Here is a 22,006-nt window from a genome sequence, read left to right on the forward strand (position 1 = left end):
TGACTGTAGGTGCTCCATTTTTCTTTTACTTATTAATTATATACAATTCAACTGTCATTAACCTGGTATCACTTTATTAATGTAACCTGTACTTTTTGTATTCTGGGGCCCTGGGACACCACGAGAGAGATTCCGACGAGTTTACGATTCTAATGTTATATTATATTGTTAGATATATAGTCAAATTATAATAATATAATTAATAACTGTTCACAAATATACAAAAAGTAACCATATTATTAACAAAAAGAAAAATGTTCAAATTATTTATACAATAATAATTAGGGCCTCCACTATCTGTTCTTAGGCCTGCAGACATAAATCTGGCTCTGTCTATAGTCTGCATGTTACCTATCACACGATGCATAGTACTGTTGTGTTCCGGTTTGAAGAATGAGTGAGCCAGTGTAGCGCATTGATGATGCAGATCTTACAGCGCCTGAACATCTACATCTGGTGATGGATCAATAGGCTGTTCACGTACCTAATATAAAAGACTAATATAAAAGACCAACAGCTTTAAGTGTCTCTAATGGACATGGGACTTACGAGTATCAACTTCAAGATTCCGTAATGTTAAGTGCTTTTATAAATTTTATTTTTAAGCAGAGACACCTATCATTCTTTTTACTAACTCGATCCTTGATTTCTTGGTACAGTTATAATAACGACATTGCTTTAAAATCATGTTATGTCAAACGGTTTAAATACGGCCTAATTTTCTTATAACGATGATTAATGCACATAAAAGTTACTATAATTGCTAGGCACTCATATTTAATTCGTAGTATAGACCGATTCACCTGATTTGAGACTTGAGATTTTTATTAGTATATACCAGATAAAATCGGGATCTACAAAATTATATAAATCGTGGCCTACTAATTTACGTAAGCATTTAATTTCAACAATATTATCCGAATAATTTATAAAATATATCCGCTTTTTAAAACATGTCTCTTAAGTGTAAGTGCCGATATCCAATTATAAAAAAAAAAATAACGTATAAATAATACAATTTTTCGGCTTGTCTTGGTGGCACTTCGTGTAAGCCCGTCTCTGTAGGTACCACACACTTGTCACATATTCTACGGGCAAACCGCTATTCTTAGTATTATTCTGTTTCAGATTGTAGGGCGAGTAAGCCTAACTACAAACATAATGAACAACACATCTTAATTCCTAAGTTAAAAAAGTGTACCGTGCAGATCGCTTTGCGAATTGCAAAGTGTTTTCTTATTTAGAGCTATTTAAACATTTCTAAAAATACTAGTCACCACGCAAACAAACGCTTATGTATATGGTATTTGTTTTAATAGAGATTAATACTGCATGGCAAATTGTAACTAAATTTATCGTTTGTTTTATCAGACTTTCATACCCTGTTTTTTCATACCTTAAAATTTTCAATGTGGAATTTGTATATAGTTGATTTTGAATTTGTAATAGAGACACCCAGAAGTTCAATTTCTTATAGAGCTAGAAGCCTAAATTCGTTTCAAGGCATAATTAAAAGACATCACTATTTTGTTAATAATATTTCTTTATATATTTTTAATAAAATAATAAATACATCCTCAATCTATAGTGCTGTTTAACATAAAAATGTATAACGCGACTAGTATTACTTGATATATAAGTACATGTAGTTTTAGTACAGTGGAAATGATCAAGATTCTCACATTACGCTACATAATGATCTTCCTATACAGTTAGAAAAGTTTACGCTACCTCTGCTTAATGAAAGTTATATAGCATTTGAATCATCAGTCTAAAGAACTCTAGCAAAGTGCACTAACATTCCGCGAATTAAACTACCATTTAATGTCGTAGGCTCTGATCTAGAATACTGACTAAAACCTTGTTTTAGTTATAAAATGTGGTTACACAAAGTGAGATTATTTTTGTTTCTAATTTATTTTATAGAAGGTAAGTGCAGAAATATTAAATCCTACAAAATCCTTATTTGAAATGAATTTCAAACATGGCAAAATGGCCTAGTGTCTACAGTTGAAGAGACACAAGCACAACTAAATTTTCAAGTGATTATATTGTGTTTATAATTCAACTTGTGCTCAGTAGTGAAGGCAAATATCCTGAAAAACCTGAATGTTGAATGTTGAATAAAAACTTTTAACTTTTCGTACGAGATTTAATGAGCTTTCTTTATACCTATTAATTTACCTAGACTTTTGAAGGATATATTAAGGCTTAGTAAATCAAACTCTAACGGCTTTATCTGTTATTTTTTTTTAATTGTTAAGGGGGTTAGGTGACTTAAGCAATGCTCTCTTCTTCTTCCAAATATCAAATCAATAATGTCACAAAGAGATAAATCTGAGTTGACTGTATGGCCGTTGATTAAGTCGATCCAAAAAGAACAACACTAAACCTTCTAGGTCTTATACTTTCCGATATTATTCTAGTTAATGCACAATACAACTTCTTGCGAGTGCTAAACGGATCACCGACTACTATACAAAGATATCCTATCCTCGCTCAACTTTTGCTGGACGTGTGGGGCACACAGGATTACATACAGCATTGCGCTGGTGTGATACTTACATCGCGGCATGTGATATCTACAGCGCACTGTTTCCAATATAATCAGGACACAGGTAGAAAGTAAGTGATAGTAATATTATTATTGATGATAAAAATATACGACAAGAACATGAAATTCACGCTTGTCACGTCAATTCGTAATGTAATCAAATACATCTGTAAAAGTTAAAAGTATTTTTTATTAGGCATTATAAACAAATACATCTTATCATTTATGTTATGAATATATTAAATTAGTTAAGCAGAACAGTTGTCTATGACTATATCATATTTTCTTTGGTTAAATGGTTAGTAATATTTGACAGTACGCCAGAAGGCTATGTATGAGTAGGGTTTATGCCGGAGGGCTGTATAATAATAGTTAGTATATTGTGTAATTATAAACTATACAATACAATAACCTCAACCATAACAAATCAATTTATTAGTATAAATTAATAATTAATATACATCTACATATACCTACACGAAGTAGGTATATATTATAACAAAAACTTAAAAAAATATAATGAGGTTTATGAATAACATAAGTGAAAACATATAAATTAAAAATAAATGACCGTAAAACTTTAAATTTACTCGTTACAAAGATCTATTTCGCTGAAAATTGCTTCCAAAATGTAGTTAGTATGAACAACAGAAGTAAAAACTTATAAATTCAAAATCAATGAACGTAAAACTTAGATTTACTCGTTATAAAGAGATCTTAACCATTTTTTCCTTATTGCTTCCAAAAATTAGTTTAAGATTTTTTAAGATTTGATTATTAGGATAATTGAATTTTAATTAGTGAAAACTAAAGATAGTTTGAAATGTGTTAACCACATTTATATAGAAAAACATGTTATTTTATTTATAATTCTTTATTTGTTCTTAATTTGTACATATTGAAATTTGTAAATTCCAACTTGTAAATGGATCATTAATCAAAAATCAATAAGAAAATAAAAATTACATAAAATCTTAGATGACCCAGTAGAACATCGCACGGATTTTAACCCGGGCAAGCCGCTTAGTTTTCAATTATATCATTTATATTTATTTAGAAGTACATGTAATGCATTGAAGGACAACATTGAGAGAGTGTATAACTGTATACCACAACTCGTATTGGATCAGCGTGGTGGAATAACCTCCAACACTTCCTACGAGAAAAGACGGTTGCCCAGCAGTAAGATATATGTAGGCTGTAATTTTTTAGTAAAATAAAACTTCACCCTCAAGCTAATTCATAAAAACATTCTAGCTACTCATTTCCTCAATACTGGCGAATCCGTGTTGGTTCAACATACCGGACGAGGGGAGGCGTGTTGCATAAAATTAAAACAATTGCGACTCACTATGGCTTTGACAGGCAATATTACACCAATGATATAGCCGTAGTTGTTGTGGCTAAAAGATTTACCATTGGCAATTTGGTCAGTCAGGCTACAATTATTAAGCCAAAAAGTGAACTTATGCCGAATTCTGTCTGCACTTTGGTTGGATGGGGATCAACTGAGGTTAGCAAACTGATTATTTAATATCGAATCCAAAATCAGAATTAAACATTTCGTAAACTGTATTAAAACATTAATGTTTTAGTCAAATAAAGACATTTATAAATATTCTATGTATGGGCATAAGTTTGTTTTTACTTTTTCAGAAAAATGGTCCACAACCAGATCAGCTTCAGAGGACCATGATGTTCGTAATAGATCAAGAAGACTGCAAGGCACGGTATCAAACAATCGGTGCTATAATCGCAGACTCAATGATGTGTGCTGGACGAACGGATATTGATGGTGTTGACGGGTGTTTTGGTGATTCAGGCGGCCCTTTGCTTTACAAAGGCGTCGTAGTCGGTCTCGTATCATTTGGTTACGCTTGTGGTCTCAGATATTATCCTGGAGTTTATACAAAAGTGTCACATTATACGAATTGGATCATTAGTACAATATCCACTAATAAATAATTTATTAAATTCTACCTGGACAAATTATCAAACTTATTACGCCTGCTTTTTTACTTGGCTTTATCCTACAGCCAAGCAGTAAAATTTAGTACTGTTGTGTTACATTTTCAAGGGTGAGTGAACCAGGCACAATCCCAATTTTCAAGGTTGGTGGCGCTATGGTTATCTAAGAAGTGGTTAAAATTTCATACGGCGGGCGCCAATGTCTATGGGCAGTAGTGACCACTAACCATCAGATGGAGAATGCCCATTTGCTAGTCCGCCCACCTATGCCATAAAAAAAGCTTAGCTTACGTTTCAGTTTTATGACTTGTGGACTAAGCAGTAAAATATCATGGAAAATGAAAAACATGAAAATTTAAAAAATTAAAGATCTCGTAAATAAAAGTAAGAACAAATATTTTTGTAAAAAATTAATGCCTGTTTATACTAATGTTATTTTTATTAAATTTAAATATTTTTAATGTCAACTCTAAAATACTTTGCATTAATTAACTGTATTATTACCATCCCAGTATTCCCATTTTCCAATTATTACTGATGCCCATAGATAATATAATTAATAGATGAATAATCAGTAAATCTGTCAAGAGTCAACTTCAACCGTCAAATAGACAGCGGCAGTGCGTTTCGAGTGTACTTATGTTAAAAATCTTATTTTTTCTCCTATAGTAAAATTATAAGTTATTTCAAAGAAATATTCAATATTAGTCTATTCTTATAATATATAATGGGTAAACAAGGTTTCGTTGCCATAGTTAAAGATTTTTATTACGACCCTTTCAAATGGTAAGTAGTCATAACCTCGAAAATAAAATGCGTAAATCCATGTTATGTATTGATCCACTGCCATATAATGTTCAACAATATCCAAACCTTGCTCGATATTTATTCTCAAATGATAAGTATTATTTACTTTAAAAAATGTATATCCTAGCTTACCTTTATGGTTATTTATGTGATTTTATTATTTTTTATGGGACTTTTTTTTAAACATTGGATCCGAAATCACAGAGCCTTGTCCTTTAAGCTAGAAGGTTTTAGCATAGAAAGTGAATTTTAGATTTAATTATTTATTATTATATTTTATATATTGTATTTATTACACTAACAAAATCATTATTTTTGTAACACTGACTATATTTTTTTTATAATTGAAACTATAAAAATGTTTGGCTTCATATATATTTGTCATACTGTCGTCAGTATTACTATAATAATTATAAAAGATGAAAATCAGAAGATGTCTTAGATAATATCTTAATAAAAATTATTGTGTAATATTGTCATTTATATAATCCTCTATCAAGCGGCATGTTGTAAATATTGAAAGTACCTAATAATGTTATACATAGTGATCTCCACAATTTTATTTGTTTGGTAAATAGATGATAAAAGTTTTTTAACTATTGCCAGGGTAGTGTTATATACTTACTGAGCAATATCTTTCATATCTTGAGGCACAATATCATCCTTTTGATTTAATATATTGATATTAATAACTTTTTGTGTATTGTGTATGTTTATTGATAATAAAAAAAATGTATTTTTTTCCTTCTGGTAACACTAAAATAATTCTTAAAAATATTATGATTAAAAAAATACTCTGAGCCAAGGTTTGTTCACAGTTATATATGTAAAATATGTTTATAATAATAAAGAAAAATTTGTTATATTCCAATTTTAGTATGGTTTCACACAAATTCTTTTATATTATTGAAGATATTTTTATACTACTATATGGTACAAATATCACACAAAACAAAACCCATCTTTGAAAACTTAGTGTCCTCTGAATTATAAAAACCAGATAAATAATTACATACCTAAATTTTTTTAATAAAAACATTTGTTAATCAATTTTGGCACTGTTAGGTCAACAAACACACACAAGCACACACATACACTATATTGTATATATTGGGTAGTCAAGTAAAGGTTTTATTTATTTTTCCTATACTCACAATTCAATACATCATCAGTCTAAAATAAAAAAAAATAAACAAAAACTCTTACAACCATCTAGAATATATTTTGCTATATAAGAAATGTTCAATATTTATTTTTAATTCTCCGCAATGCTTTTATCAATTGGTACCTATCGTGTAATATATTAAACAAAGCTATTTATAGATTTATGTAAACTGTGATAAGTAGTCTTTGATTATAAAGTTTATTGATCTGACATATTATCTTTCAGGTCACTTGTGAAGAGTGTCGGATTTTTCGCATTTGGTGTCGCCATCGCGAGCGAGTGCACCGGCCTTGAAGTGATGCCCGCCGTTCCACAATAGTCAAATTAACAATACAAAATATTAGAAAAATAACGTTAAAATGCTAAATTATTTACTAATAACGTTATGCCTAGCACATGTTGCTGTGTGCCAAGATCAGAATCCAAATATTGTCGTTATTTTAACCGACGATCAAGATGTCGTGTTGGGCGGCATGGTTAGTAAAAGTGTTAAAATGAAATGTGAAAATAAATAGTTTATTAAAGTGAACTGTGGTTTTATTTAAATTTTTCAGAATCCAATGAAGAATGTCCATCGCTTCATTGGAAATGAAGGGACGACTTTTACGAATTCCGTAAGTGTACAATATTTTAATTTTATCATTACGGGAGTAGATCGAAATTGATCTGTAATTATAAGAACTTACGTTATTAGTAACGTTGTAATGATTAATTTAAATATTATTTAGAGTAGATTTTTTTTAATATAATTTTCCTAAGAACTTATGCTTAAAATTGTTATCTCTTAGCAAAAGCAAATTTGTTCCTTTAACATAATAAATAGGATAATATGTATAAAGTATGAATTAGTACAAAAAAATATGCTAATATTTCTTTATATATGCTGATTCGCATTGTATATGTAGTATGTTGTAATTATATGTTTGCTGTTGTCACAACAAATCCTAGCACTTGATTGTTACAACAATTACAATACAAGTGAAGATATATGTACATATAACATTTATTATAGTTTGTCACGTCTCCGATATGTTGCCCAAGTCGAGCCAGTTTCCTCTCCGGCCTTCACGTGCACAACCACATGACCTGGAACAACAGCGTCAGTGGTGGCTGTTACAGTCGCACCTGGAGAAAACTCGAAACTCGGACCTTTGCTACCGCTCTGAAAGATTCTGGATATAATACGTTCTACGCTGGGAAATATTTAAATGAGGTAAACATACAGAAGTATATAGGTAATATTAATCCATATAAACAAGCTTAAAAAAAATGATATTTGAAAAATTTTAAGTTCTTCATAACTGCCGTTTTGATTTGATCTATGTAGTTTCATTCGATAGCCTGTTTTTATTTTGTCAATATAACTTCACGAAGCAGAGCAATAACCATAAAATAAACGTCATAGAGGATTATAGACGACCAAAGTATTTTTTTTTTTCAAATATTACTATTGTACAAAATAAAATAGCTTTTTATTTGTGTTTTCTAATTAATTCAAATCAAACGACGGCTGCCCATTGAGCCGAGATGGCCCAGTGGTTAGAACGCGTATATCTTAACCGATGATGGCGGGTTCAAATCTAGGCAAGCACCAATGAATTTTCATGTGCTTATTTGTGTTTAAAATTCATTTCGTGCTGGCAGTGAAGGAAAAAAACGTAAGGAAACCTGCATGTGTCTAATTTCAACGAAATTCAATCACATGGATACCACCAACCCGCATTGGAGCAGCGTAGTGGAATATGCTCCTAACCTGCTCCTCCAGTGGGAAATTTACAGGTTGTTACTATTACAAAAAGACGGCTGAACAAAACAACAATTGAATTTAAATCAAAAGAAATTAATATCAATTTAAATAATTTATTTCAATAACAATGTATAAGAACCTATTTAATAAAAGATTTAATATATTTAATTTCTTAGTATGGTGTCCATGCGACTGGCGGTCCCGAACAAATCCCACCGGGATGGAGCGAGTGGCACGGCTTAGTTGGCAACTCCGTCTATTACAACTATACCATATCAAATAATGGCGTGCCCACATATTCTACTGATCTATACCTCACTGATATAATTGTAAGTTTTTGTGCCATTCTTTTTTATGTTCTTTAAAGAAATAACATATAAGTGTATCTTTTCCATACTAATTACCATTTTTAACATCTTTTAGTAAGCAGTTTTATTTTGTAAATACAGATGTATTTATGTGAACTTTCACTATGGTAAGGTGCTTGTATGAAAAATCGTACCTTAAATCTTTCTAATTATTTCAGCGAGACTTAAGCTTGAACTTCATAGAAAATCAGACAGAGTCGCAGCCTTTTCTCATGGTGCTGGCGCCCCCCGCACCCCACCAGCCCTTCACTCCTGCCCCGAGACACCAGGGTGTCTTCAGCAACGTCACCACTGTCAGACACCCAAACTTCAATATAGCTGTCAATGTGAGTTTCTCCAATGTAATCCAAATTAATCAATCAAGCAAGATATCAAGAAACCTACCAGCAAAATTGTTTGGTGACTGTTTTTGTATGGTGGACCAGATTAGGCGCAACTTAAAGATGCAACTAAGAAATACTATTTACAAATACACTTTAAAATATTCAGGATAAGCACTGGCTCCTGTCTATGCCCCCTGCACCATTGCCCGCTGAGATGATACCAGACCTGGACAAAGTATATCGAAGCCGATGGGAGAGTCTCTTGGCTGTTGATGAAATGGTCGCAGATGTTGTCGAAGCTTTAGATTCCAACTCCCTCTTGACCAACACCTACTTAATATATACGTCGGACAATGGATACCACATTGGTGAGATATTTGTATCAATTCAAATCTTAATAGGACAGGAGGAGGTATATTGTATAATTATCATTATTGAGTAACTTTAGAGTTTAGTCTTGTTTAGTTATTATTTAAAATGTATACTGATTATTACTACAGAGTAATAGTTCCTACTCAACACAGCCTTCTTGCATACTTTCTACATAATCTAATCAGATACAATAAGATTTAAACATAGACAATTATACTACTATTTTATTAAGATGTATGATATTCCTTATAAAGTAATAATTTATTTTTATTTAATTTATAAAGTAAAATTTTTTGCTCAAATAATTTAAAAAATACAAATAATTATATTAAAAAATTAGATTTGTGAGCATTCAAAGTTATTATAAAAGAATATAGAGCCATATGGAATGTATTTATCTTGTAATTGACACTACATAGTTACTAGTAGTTATTGAGGAGTTAGTTTCGGTTCATTTGGTTGAACAGATAACATCCAATCAAAATATATATTAATTAAGTCACATTTCAGGACAATTTTCTCAAGTTTACGACAAGAGGCAACCATATGAGACTGATATTAGAGTACCACTCCTCATAAGAGGTCCTAAAGTACAAAAAAATGTTACCAATGACCAACCAGTCTTAAACATAGACTTAGCGCCGACGATAATGGAGCTAGCTGGTCTATTACCACCAAAGAGTTTAGATGGAAAACCTATAAACTTTGATGCTTTGAATAAGGACTTCGAGCGGAATATGCTCGTTGAATACTATGGGGAAGGGAGGGACGGTACTGTGGATCCGAGTTGTCCTTGGAAATATGATAGCGATAATCTTGCTGTGAGTAATAATTTACCATTAACTAAAACAAAATCTTTGAAATTTGATGTACTTCAGTATGGGAGCTAAGATGTTATGTTCCTTGTACCTGTAGTTATACTGGCTTACTCACTCTCCTACCTCGCCAATACTAAGTTTTACTTGAACAAAATCACCAACCACCAAGTATAAAGTTACCTAAAAATGAACATTATACTTTTATTGTTGAATAGTGTTGTAAATATAGTTCCACATTCTCATTTAAATAGAATAAATAATTAAACTATTGAACTATTTTTATATACATTTTTATTTTTGTGTATAAAACTCACTTTTAAGGCATTGCGAGTGGACTGGTAGCTTTGTTAAATGTCGACTTAATATATTTTGTTAAATGACGATTCAACAGTAAAACTTGTAAAAGCCTACTTCAATAAAGTATATTTTGATTTTCACCAAACTTTGGTATCAGTTTTAACACACACACAACACAGAGTAGCCAATTTCCCGTCAGCGAAGACGGAACTTTCTTCTAAAAGCTTTTAATGAATAAAAAAATGTATAATTATTTACAGCAATGTTACCCGGAATACGATTGCAAATGTCAAGATTCCAAAAACAATACATTCGCCTGTTTGCGACACATATCAAACCGAATAAACAAGAAATATTGCAGTTTCGCTGATTCGGAGGTGCGACTTTTCTTCTTAATAACGTCTTTCCATTCAAACAAAAAAAAATATCTCTCTGACACGAGCATCTATCCCTGACGTTTTTTTATATATTAATAGATAATTCAAAGCAGTCCGAGAAAAATAAATTAAAGTATCAAAATTATCAATTGTAGCAACACTAACTATAAATACAATTATTTTATTATATATTTGATTTCAGAATTTCACAGAAATGTATGACATAGACAACGATCCTTATGAACTGACGAACATTATAGACAAAGAGTTACCATCAGTGAAACATTGGTACAAGCTAATGTTGTCACAAATGATTACCTGCAAGGGATACAGCAACTGTGACAACCCGCTTCAACAACCCAAAATATATGGATAAGCAACTAACATATAATAGTGACACTCCAGCTCATTATGATCCAGAATACAAATATGCATTTCTAATGAATTCATCAAGTATTTACTCTTGGGAATCATATTTTATTATTCTGATTAATTAGTTACCTTTAAAAATAAAATAAAAACGTAGATTAGCTGAGTAGGTATCGACTCACATTTATTTAATCACATATTTAAACGTGATGTATTACTGTGCTGTGAATTGGGAATGAGCCAAAGTAATAAGGACTGATGCCTTAGAACGCATATAGTTTAGGGCATTATTTGGAAAGCCAAATCGTAGTTACAGTGGGTTCGCTATTTTGAGGCCCCATCAGAGTATGGATTGACCTCAGGTGATATGTCTAGATAGTATGTTACCCCAATTATTAAAAATAACTATATAAATACGCTAAGTTGCATGGCTTATGTGTTATTATAATTAATAGTGATAAAATTTTAGTTAGTTCATATTATTAAAAATAATAAATATATTAGACGGACACAGAGACTTTTATTTAAATCACAAATAAATGTCATATAAAATATAATATAAAAAAATAAATATCAAAACAACATCACAGTCAATAAGTCAACTTAATAATATTTTAATTGTACCTGAAATGAAACATTCAACAAATCAATTTAACGCATTTAGGGGTGACAGGCATTGGGTCTCATACCAGGCGGCCATTTAATAAAATATTTCTAATGTTGCCATTATAAAAAAATATACTTGGCACTACATATCACTGTAAAAATAATTCTTTGATTAATTATAGCCACATAACCCGTAATTAACTCAACGGTTTACTAACCGCATATCTGTGAAATTCGTAGGTAGTTTGATCATTTGGATTATTTCCCAACACTTTCAAATAGGTATTGAATGGAGTTGCCAGCGTAGTGTGGACAATACGCGCCCCGTAAGTGTGTGGCTAGCTTATAACGCTTCATTTATTTCTTAAATCATGTACTGTTAGCATTTCATTTATTTAAATTATGGCACATTAAATTAAAACAATATCACAAAAAAATACTTACTAACATTACATTGTTGTTTATGTGTTGTCACGTAAATAAAATCTACAAATGATATACAAAATCATTTACGACTATAGAATGACAGTACATGTAATTTGTGGTCAGAGAGCTAACGGGCTATTCAGTATATGATTTGCTCATGTGTCCCATAAAAAGAGCGATTAATTTTCAGATCATTATGAATCAATTTAGTCTAATTCAGATCTATCGTCGTATTTTCGAGTTACAGCACCTCCAATTTGTAACTGAGAAAAGTGCTAAATTTACTCATGTAAGCCTCTGGAGCTAATGGCCAAATAAATCAAGAAAGGAATAAAATCGATGAGCCATATATAACATGATGCCTCATGGAAGCAACATCCTGACAGACATTTCAAACGCCTGTAGTGTTTGCACCCTAGTATGCCCGTTATTTCACTATTTTAAATAACAAATAAAATTATATATTAATTGAGTTAATATTGAGCTCGTAATGATGTTTAGTTACTAAGTACATTTTACATTTTTTATTGATTAATACCGCAGAGTCCCCAAACTCTGTCAAATTAAATCTATAATCAGATACAATGATATTTAGCCATAGACAATTTTACAACCTTTTACCAAAATTATCAACGTCAGAAGGACATATGGACAAATAACATTCGGGCACCTTTATTACAAATTCGAAGTGCCGTAACAATGCACCGCTACCATAGATAAACGCGGTGCTAAAATTTTCCAATGGCACATTTAGCGCTATTAATAATGTTTGCCACGTGACCAAATCATAGAGATTTTTTTCTCGCCAGCTCCCTGACATAAATAATCTGTTGCAAACGATTATTATTTAAAAAATGAATGTGGTAATATTCTTTTTTACTCTCTCTTTTATATACGAAATATTATGAAATACAAATGCATTTAGAGTTTGTCTTTGACAATAGCTGCGCTTTAATTGCTAATTATCACTAATTATATCTATTATATATGTCAATATACATTCGACTAATTACATACAGATAATACCATGATAGTCTAAAGCTCGGTTACTATATTTAAGATATGATTTGTTTTCCTTTAGAATTAGATTTTATTTTTTTTGTGTACTAGGTATATGCAATTTTATTTATTTATTTACTAATATCTGTCATCATGAATATCTGTTATTTGTAGCTTTCTAATCCTCAAAGAGCGAACTCATAGTAGCTTCTGAATTACATATACAAATCTACTATCCGTTAGCAGAATTAATCCTTTCTTGAATATGGTAATCGAGCAGCAAAGGGCCATGTTCAAGCACCCCGGGCGCATTGTAAATTTTAAGCGCTGGTGTAACCATTTCCCTTCGAATTTCAAAACTAGGAAAATGCGTTCCGTTATTATTCAAAATGAACAATGGAGTTTTTCAATTTCAGCCATATTTATTGAGAAAACATAGTTACCATACCGTTAACGTAACACTATATTTAGCTGCATACAGCGCTCCGGGCGATTGCTCTATCATGGCCCTAAGGGAGCGTCCATAGATTAACGTGTCAGTAAGGGAGGCACTGGACTGAAAGATTTACTCAAAATCATGAGAAATATTCGAGACTTTGAATAGTAATATAACTTTGTATTAGACCTCGGTCTTGAGGAATTTATAACGAAACCAAGTGGTTTATGGACACTCCCTTATAATGAAAAAGTACGAGTTTAACTAAATAGCTATAAATAACGGTAACTACAATCGAGAATAAAGTGCGCTTTAGCACAGACTATACTAGGCTAAAAGGGCTGCCATCTATCCAAATATAACCGACCTGTCTTTTTTTTTGCGGTAACCCTGGTAATCACGATAGTATTCAGTCTGACGGTTTATATTGATCGTCGATTTAAAAATAATTCGTACACAATTTCGTCAAAACTGTTTACGATTTTTACGCAACTTATTTCCGTTTGACATACATTCATTTTAACGATCATAAAAAAACGACACTCAATGCGACCTTCTTTTGCGATTTTAAAATAACTTATTTTTTTTAAGATGGCATCCCCGAATCTTATCGAAAATATATCTCTAATTTGTGCATTCGAACCAGCACATACACAGCCATTTCTAATATATTATATACATATATATATTGTACATTTTCAATGATACAATTACTGACCTAAATATTTAAGTGACGGCGGGAACTTGCTGTTGGTTCTGTATAGTGAAATAATCCGTTAATTTGCTCTGACAATGGATATCTTCTTTGCTTATCAACGGACACGGGAAATATTTCTGCAATAAAAAAAAAACAATAAAAATCGCTCATATAATAAAACGCTTAAGGAGTTTTAAGCAAAATTAAAAATCTAGCTTATGTCCACAGTCGCCATCGGTACAGTCAGCAAGAAAAAGAGATGCTCAAAAATATTTTCGAGTAAATTTCAAGCAAGGTTTAGTTTGTCACATATAACAATACGTGATAATCTTAAATAAATAAACATGATAAATATAGGTATGAAAATAATTTAAGATAAAGTTATTCCACTCAAACATACACATATATACATACTAAGAATAATATAAGACACTGTTTATCTATTTAATGCAACCCCATCCTAAGTCGGGGCGCGAGAGGCAACGGGTAAAATTAATAGTGTTACTAATTTGAAATGAGAGAAGGCCATTTCCCTCCTTAAAATTCAGTTAAAAATTGTTAAATAAACCATGTTCCAATAATTTTGGTTGTGCGTTGATAGTCAATCCCACAAACATTTTCTAAGTAGCAATACTTACATATTTATTATTACTAATATTATTAATATGAAAGTAGCTCTGTTTGTCTGTCTATCTGTTACGCTTTCACGGCAAAATATTGAACCGAATTTGATAAAATTTGATATGAAGCAAGCTTTAAAGAGGGCAGATCATAGCCTACTCTACCTAATATCTAAAACCAGCGACCGCACATCACAATATCCCCCCCCCCCTCAAACGTTCAAAAACTAGTATAAGTATATATGATAAGTGTTATAACAACTAACCTGCACAGCTTTTATACCTCCGGATATATAGACAGTCGGAATAACTTGCTTCGGTTTAAGAAATTTGACGAAACGAATCAATTCAGAGAAGCTAGAGTGTTCACTGTACGGTATACCTGAAACAAGATAGTCGTTAGCAATCTGAAAATCATTTCCTTATTAATTATACCTTATAGTACTTCTGGCCACGATAAATATGTTTGACTTTGAAGTCTTGTGAGATCCTACTTTAATAAAGTATATTTTACCGCTGAGTTTCTATCGCCGGTTCTTCTCAGGTCCGAGGTGCTAAATTCCGAATCGGTGGTAGATTTTTGACTATCAATAAGCAAGTGTAGTTGATTTAGATTTAGACGTCTTGAGTACTCGACAAATTATCATCACAGAAAGGGACATAAGGCACCTAACACCTGCCACCTGCCGCACTTACGCACGAGCCAAACTGCGGGTGGAACCTAGTACTTGAATAAAGTATATTTTATTTTTGGGAATTTAAATTCTTATTATATATGTTATGGTTAGGTGTACAGGCAAGAGGGCCACCTGATGGTAGGTAGTCACCACCGCGCTGACGCTGGAAAAAATATTAACCACGAACATTAAGAATTTCCTTTGTGCCTGTAATTACACTAGCTCACTCACCCATCAAACCGGAACACAATAACACAAGGTATCGGTGTTGGGGGTAAAATATATGTTAAGTGGGTGGCACGTAACCAGACGGGCTAGATCAAAGCCTCCACCTCCTCCTACCACCGATAGAAAATCATTTAAAAATTTAAATTAAGAAAGTAAAAATAATCACCATGTATAGTGACCGAGTCTTTTTCAACGGATGGACTCTTGCCGTTTTCCCAGCCACTTGGCTTAAACGCCACAACCTCACTGAATGCTCCCTTCAGATTAGCCAGATAACTTCGCATTTTCTGTAATTATACATACATTAAAACCGAAACTGTTAATATTTTAGGTAAGTAATAATTTAGACGACTACAATTAATTTCGTTATATATAACATTGTATTATCTTAAATATTTATTTTTGTATAATATATATATTTATTAAATAAAAGTTAAACTTAAAGTTAAAGTACTCCGATGGTTTTAAAACATCTCTCAGATTGGGTTGTCTGAAAGAGATGGCTAATTAGCCATAAGTCCAGCCATTGTACACACATAAAATAATTGGTTATATTTTTGTTTTGAGCATTATTTCCATTTTTTTTTTGTTTAATCCTAAGATTTATGTATTTTTGTTTATGGTGTAAAATAAAGTAAATTAACATTAACATTAAACACGGACATTCAATTAAACAGCTATTACCGTCAATCGTTTCAAGTTTAATAAGGCATCTGATAACATAAATAAATCAGTACATTTTCAGTGACTTACCTCATGAGTCAAATCCCGCATTGGCACGACATGCAGCTGACACGACTGGGGGGGCACGAGGCTAAAACTGCGACCTTCAACCGTCTGCAGCACGAGGTCCTTCTCGGGACACGCCCACACAGTGCAGCCCACTCGACGTGCCATGCCGTGGAAGAACTTCTCTTTTCCTACAAGTATCAGTAAACATCGTTTTACCAATAATATATATATATAAGGTTATGTTGAAAAAACTACCGAATTATTTAGCGTTTGGTAGAAAATCTAATTCAATATGCTGTTATTAACGCTTTTAGGGTCACTATACTAAACTATAATTATTGGGTCCCTATCCAATTAATTATAAATATTTTATTTGAAAATAAAATGATCAATCGAAGAGAAATCGAAAAACTTCATGGTTTTGGTCAAAATATTCGATAAATTTGATGTTAGAGCAAGAAAAAAAAAATCTTACCGATGGTGTATGTGCCACAGACTATGAGTACGGAAGAAAACTTCTTCCCGACCTTTTCGAGCGCTGTTTTCTTCTCGCGAAGCAGATTTAATGCCATCTCTAAGCTTTGATCTTGTTTTGGAAAATCGTAACGTGGGTTGCAATATCTAATAAAAACATTTATTTGCGTATTAAGTTTAATAATGGGAACATTTAAAGAAATCCTCATTAAAAAAATTCTTACGTAAGTCAGTAGAGAAGTACAGATAATTTACTTTAAATGGGCCTAAACGCCCTTAACGACCTTTTTTGGCAAGACAAGCCAAATGTGCACATATTATTGTGTGCATCGCACAAATACAAATCCCACATACCCGGAGGCTTGGTGTTTTCGCATGTGCAGGAGTATTAACACGACCAATAACTTTTTATTTTCTCGACCGTGAATTTAACTAAGACTTGATGAAAAAAAGTTGCGAAATACACGATACATTGAAAAAATATATTCGTCAGGTGATACTAATTGAGTAGATGTTTCAATTAAAATACACATAAACATAACATTTACAATTGTTTTAAAATCAGATAAATACAGACGTAACCGTTTCACCGGGAAACCCCCGAGACCGAACGAGAGTTCTTGGCACTGACGCCTAAAGCCGTCTAATTATATTCAATTTTGTTGCTTAGAAAAATAATATACAAATATACTAATAGCATATCTTAAGTAAAAATATTAAATACAACTTACGTAGTGTCAAGATAAATTGTGTGCACGTCTTTATTCCAAAATACTGGATAAGATTCCATGATATCAGAGGCACGGAAATCACCGGTATGAAGAATGCTCTTTCCATTTGGCAACGTAAACACAAACATGAGTGCACCGGGACAGCTGAAACATTTAAAAAATTACTGGCTGAATCTGGTTTTCGCTCAACAATTTCACTTGGAATTAAGTTTGTGACGATAATGGTTCAGAAACGAGAAGATTTACCCCCAAAATAGTAAAGGGTAAAAACTAAAACGTTTGTCCGTTCTTGGGACTCAAGTTTGATTCGTACAAAATTTCATCAGTTTAGACAGACAGACAAACGTATCTACATTTTAGAATTTATAGAAACCAGCGTAACCGCTCCGCCCCGAGGGTCCAACAACAAATCAAATTTATTTCTTCCCCAAATCTCGACTGAGATTAGTACGTTAAATCAAACAATTTAAAATCGTTAATTTTCTTCAACTTTATAATTTTAGTATTTATAGAGAAAATACTAACCTCAATTTTAAAAATCGTAATAGTGATTAGTTTGTAATAACGGTGGCTGTACTACAATTGATCAAGGACACAAAATCCAAATACATATCACAACTCCATATACGTTTATTTTTATGTGTCAAGATTCAAAGCGGAAGATTCAAAAATATGAACAAAAACAAAGGCAACATAAACAATAAATTCTTACTGGTTCGCGTCGATCGCTGTCACCTCCACGCCATCGATTACAATCGTCTCATCGAGGTTTATAATATGAACACGTTTAAAACTCACTCCTAGACGCAAAACGCATAAATCCGCTAAAAATAATACGCAAATTAGAACAACATCATGAATTCGACAAATAAAACAGTTATCAACACTCACCCGTTATTTTGGAACAAAATAACATTTTATTGAAATTTCTGTTAAGTCCCATATAGTGGTCAGAATGAAAATGAGTTAAGAAATAATGTTTAATGTTTGGAATTTCTCCATAAGAAAATGCATCAACGGCAAAATGTGTCCCTGTTAACAAACATGGAAATATCAAAATTTTGGTTCATTCCACAAGTGCCTATCTTCCAATTACATCAAGAAAATCCATCATCACCTGTTACAATTTTATGGTAGGGAATGTTACGCGCAACGGCTGATGTCTTATTCGACTTAGACTTAACTGGAAGCGTGAAGTGAATGGAATCTATATTTCTCCTAGGCGACAAAGACCCCGCACTGTCCTTTTTAGATCTTGACGAGGAAGCCCGTTGTGCTTCAGAAATTGATGACTTCACCTCCCGCTTCGGAGATGGTGATCGTGGCAATGAAATTCGTGGAGATCTTGACGGTTCAGGACATTGCTTATGTGATGTCCGTCCAATTAAATCTGCAACCACTGAATTCCTGTTCATTTCCTGCGCATCGTTACGCCCTAGTTTCTTAGCATGACACACACTTGCAGGAGCATCATTACCCAATGACTCAGAATCCTTTACAGGAACCACGGGCTCTATTTTCGAAGTGTTATTACTTTTTAAGTAAGTGTCTATAGACTTCTGCTTCAAATGTTCATTTTTAACATGTTTCCCATGCTTAATAACAGACACATAAGAAGGTTTTTGTTTCGAGTTAATGTAATTATCGGTATCAATAATTTTCCGTTTCACTAATTTATAATTTGGTGGTTGGACTATAATGTGTGTAAGTTTCTCAATGGCATTTGTGTTCAAAATAAGAATTTTCGTATTCTCGGGTTTTTCTTCTGTGCCTGTCACTTTTTGTTTTTTAATTTCTAAGTTGACAGAGACTGCTTTTCGTTTTGATGAAAGTAAAGAGTCATTCATATTTATATTACTATTTATTGTGTCTTCGGATAACTCCGAACCTTCTAAAATTTCACAGTCTACATCTATGTCTGTTTTATTATGTGCTAATACTATTTTTTTTATGTGACTTTTTTTTGTGTTTATGTCAACATTATCACAATTCGAAACAGAGAAAGAAAGAGTTATTACTGGTTTTTCATGTACGTCATAAATAATAGTTTTATCACTATCAATACTTTTCTCTCTGTGTAATTCAGGCGTTGATGGAATTGATAATACAGAAATGTCTTTAGTATCGATATTTTTATTAGGGATTTCTAACTTTAAAGGAAAACTACTTAGAGAAAAATCATCATTTATACTGTTTATGTCTTCTATAGCTGAAAATCCTAATGAATTTACATCAGAAATATTTTTCTGTTGCCCTACATTGTGTACAACAGTTGGGTAACAATTTATTTTGTTTCTTAAATTTTCTTTATCAAGACTATAATCCTGTAAACAAAAACTTTATATTACAATTATTAGTAACAACCAATACTATAGAGATTTGTAATATTAAGAAAAGTGCGACTAGCTTGCCTTTACTAGGCAAGCTAGTCGCACTTTTCTTAAGTAGGTAGCTTTATCAACTGGCTTTCAATGTTGCAACAGAAAGACATTATAGATTGCTATTATTTCTTTCAGTGTCAATGTCAATTAGGAGTTTATACCAGTTACTATCAGATGGCCCATTGGACCATTTAACTTTATAATTTAAATAAAAGGATAACAGCAATAATACTCTAATTGGTCGTAAAAAACAAAAAACAACATAAAACATACCAGCTGGTTAAGATTAGTGTCATTAGAGTTTATCACTCTGATTTTGTCAATAGTTGGCTCAATTATCAAATGATTTCAATCAACAAATTCTGGAGATTTAAATTAAATTTTGCCATTTGAGTCAACTGGCAATAAAAAATTGTTAAATCTATTTATATTACCTGGTTTATACTGTTGTTGACATTAATGTTTGTATTGTTTCGTTTTAGTGTCAAAGATGAACGACTGACTGTTGAATTCTAAAATGAACGTAATCAAACATTAGTATAATTTGTACTAATATTATAAATGCAAAAGTAACTGTTACCTCTTCACACTTAAAACGCTGAACCGATTTAGATGAAATTTGATGTGGAAATAGTTTGAGGCACGGGGAAAGACATAGGCTACTTGATTTAATAAAACCCTCAAGATGTTAAAAAGTGTGGAGGTTTGTACGCTTTATGTAAGGTTTTAGCAATTTCACTGAGAAAGCTGCAGGTTGAGCAAGTACGTAATATATAGTATTATATTTCCTGAAGTAAAATTAAATCATACAATATAATGAATAAATGATATAATGAAATAATACTAATAATAAAAATAGTCTCAAGCTGCTTGTTTCAAATGAAGTCTTGCACATGTGTACCACCCAAAAAGGAGTTTACCCAGCTTTTACCTACCAATCTCATATTTACCATTTTTTACAGTGATTATTATATACTTAGTTATTTATTTGATGACTTTTATACAGCTCTTACGAATTGTGAAAATGTACATAAGGATTGCTTTTTTTAAAAGTTAATTTAAAATGCATTTCACAGCATGATATAAGACATTTTAGATAGACATCATTTATTGCTTGTATATAAAACCTATAATTTTTTTAATGGAAATACAATTATATTAAACAAATTAATACATTCTGCATAACAATTAAATGATATATTCAGTTGAATGAGGTATGTGTGTTTTACTTAATTATTAAAAAAAAAAAATTTATTTTGTTCAACTTGCGCGTATTATGTACCTTATACCTTTTTAATAAAAAAAAAACATTATTATCTACTATTATAAATTAAATAAAAAATACCTGAGTAAGTGATATATCCTTGTTGAATATTTTGACCGCTCTTGGATTTAAAATGGAAGGCAAATAAGTATTAATATCATCATTATTCATTTTCCATTGTACTAAATATTTATTGTTATGTAAGAAATAAAGTAAATCTAAAAAATAATTGTTTACTACAATTAATTTAATCGATTTAATACATCTAATTATTGATAATGATGTTGATAACTGCTAAGTAGATAGTCTATAAATATTTTTAAAAAATATATAAGTAATAAGTATTGAATAGTAAATACGTCATACACTTTTGACACATGGCAGTTGACATTTGAAATTATACCGCGGCGCTGAATGCGTTAAATGCATCTGCTTGTCGCGATTAATCACTATTTTGCGAAACGTTCGACGAACATTCCTGTAGTGAAAAAAACCACTTCCATTCTACTTAGTACATGCAAAGATGACATGTTTACTTTCGTAAAGTCTAAGTAAAATTTGAAATACATA

The 22,006-nt window shown here is 31.8% G+C and overlaps 3 protein-coding genes across 4 annotated transcripts; 2 read left to right on the forward strand and 1 right to left on the reverse strand.

Annotated features, from left to right (window-relative positions):
- The first annotated feature begins 953 nt into the window (after positions 1-953).
- LOC125072122 (trypsin, alkaline A-like) lies at positions 954-4,519 on the forward strand. Its single transcript, XM_047682633.1, has 4 exons — positions 954-966; positions 2,427-2,625; positions 3,812-4,067; positions 4,211-4,519. The coding sequence occupies exons 1-4, from the start codon at positions 954-956 to the stop codon at positions 4,517-4,519; spliced, it is 777 nt and encodes a 258-aa protein (XP_047538589.1).
- Positions 4,520-5,122: 603 nt separating this feature from the next.
- On the forward strand, positions 5,123-11,576 carry LOC125071686 (N-acetylglucosamine-6-sulfatase-like). Its single transcript, XM_047682018.1, has 10 exons — positions 5,123-5,308; positions 6,720-6,970; positions 7,049-7,108; positions 7,507-7,707; positions 8,418-8,570; positions 8,768-8,935; positions 9,099-9,300; positions 9,815-10,125; positions 10,680-10,796; positions 10,999-11,576. Exons 2-10 carry the CDS (start codon positions 6,854-6,856, stop codon positions 11,170-11,172), a joined length of 1,503 nt encoding a protein of 500 aa, XP_047537974.1. The 5' UTR covers positions 5,123-5,308; positions 6,720-6,853; the 3' UTR covers positions 11,173-11,576.
- Positions 11,577-11,676: 100 nt separating this feature from the next.
- Positions 11,677-21,740, reverse strand: LOC125071685 (DNA cross-link repair 1A protein-like). 2 transcript variants are annotated; one of them, XM_047682017.1, is made up of 12 exons: positions 21,518-21,740; positions 20,607-20,684; positions 18,909-20,115; positions 18,683-18,823; positions 18,504-18,615; positions 17,792-17,935; positions 17,062-17,207; positions 16,608-16,774; positions 16,021-16,141; positions 15,216-15,331; positions 14,351-14,466; positions 11,763-11,789 (listed from the first exon to the last, which is right to left on the reverse strand). In XM_047682017.1, the coding sequence occupies exons 1-11, from the start codon at positions 21,605-21,607 to the stop codon at positions 14,359-14,361; spliced, it is 2,430 nt and encodes an 809-aa protein (XP_047537973.1). In that variant the 5' UTR covers positions 21,608-21,740; the 3' UTR covers positions 11,763-11,789; positions 14,351-14,358. The 2 variants fall into 2 exon arrangements, with proteins under 2 accessions (XP_047537972.1, XP_047537973.1); XM_047682016.1 differs by having other exon boundaries at positions 11,677-14,466.
- Positions 21,741-22,006: the final 266 nt, after the last annotated feature.

Source organism: Vanessa atalanta, chromosome 20 (assembly GCF_905147765.1).
Source record: "Vanessa atalanta chromosome 20, ilVanAtal1.2, whole genome shotgun sequence".
NCBI classification, from domain to species: Eukaryota; Metazoa; Arthropoda; class Insecta; order Lepidoptera; family Nymphalidae; genus Vanessa; species Vanessa atalanta.

What these genes read in the sequence shown, in the direction of transcription:
- LOC125071685 (XM_047682016.1), bottom strand. Translation starts at nt 21,607, where the DNA reads ATGAATAATGATGATATTAATACTTATTTGCCTTCCATTTTAAATCCA. An exon ending in TCAACAACAGTATAAACCAG is followed by an intron (nt 20,116 to 20,606) that starts GTAATATAAATA and finishes TTTTGTTTACAG; the next exon opens with GATTATAGTCTTGATAAAGA. An exon ending in ATTTTGTTCCAAAATAACGG is followed by an intron (nt 18,616 to 18,682) that starts GTGAGTGTTGAT and finishes TATTATTTTTAG; the next exon opens with CGGATTTATGCGTTTTGCGT.
- LOC125071686 (XM_047682018.1), top strand. Translation starts at nt 6,854, where the DNA reads ATGCTAAATTATTTACTAATAACGTTATGCCTAGCACATGTTGCTGTG. An exon ending in GGACGACTTTTACGAATTCC is followed by an intron (nt 7,109 to 7,506) that starts GTAAGTGTACAA and finishes CATTTATTATAG; the next exon opens with TTTGTCACGTCTCCGATATG. An exon ending in ACTTCAATATAGCTGTCAAT is followed by an intron (nt 8,936 to 9,098) that starts GTGAGTTTCTCC and finishes TAAAATATTCAG; the next exon opens with GATAAGCACTGGCTCCTGTC.
- LOC125072122 (XM_047682633.1), top strand. An exon ending in AATCAGGACACAGGTAGAAA is followed by an intron (nt 2,626 to 3,811) that starts GTAAGTGATAGT and finishes AAAACATTCTAG; the next exon opens with CTACTCATTTCCTCAATACT. An exon ending in TTGGATGGGGATCAACTGAG is followed by an intron (nt 4,068 to 4,210) that starts GTTAGCAAACTG and finishes TTACTTTTTCAG; the next exon opens with AAAAATGGTCCACAACCAGA.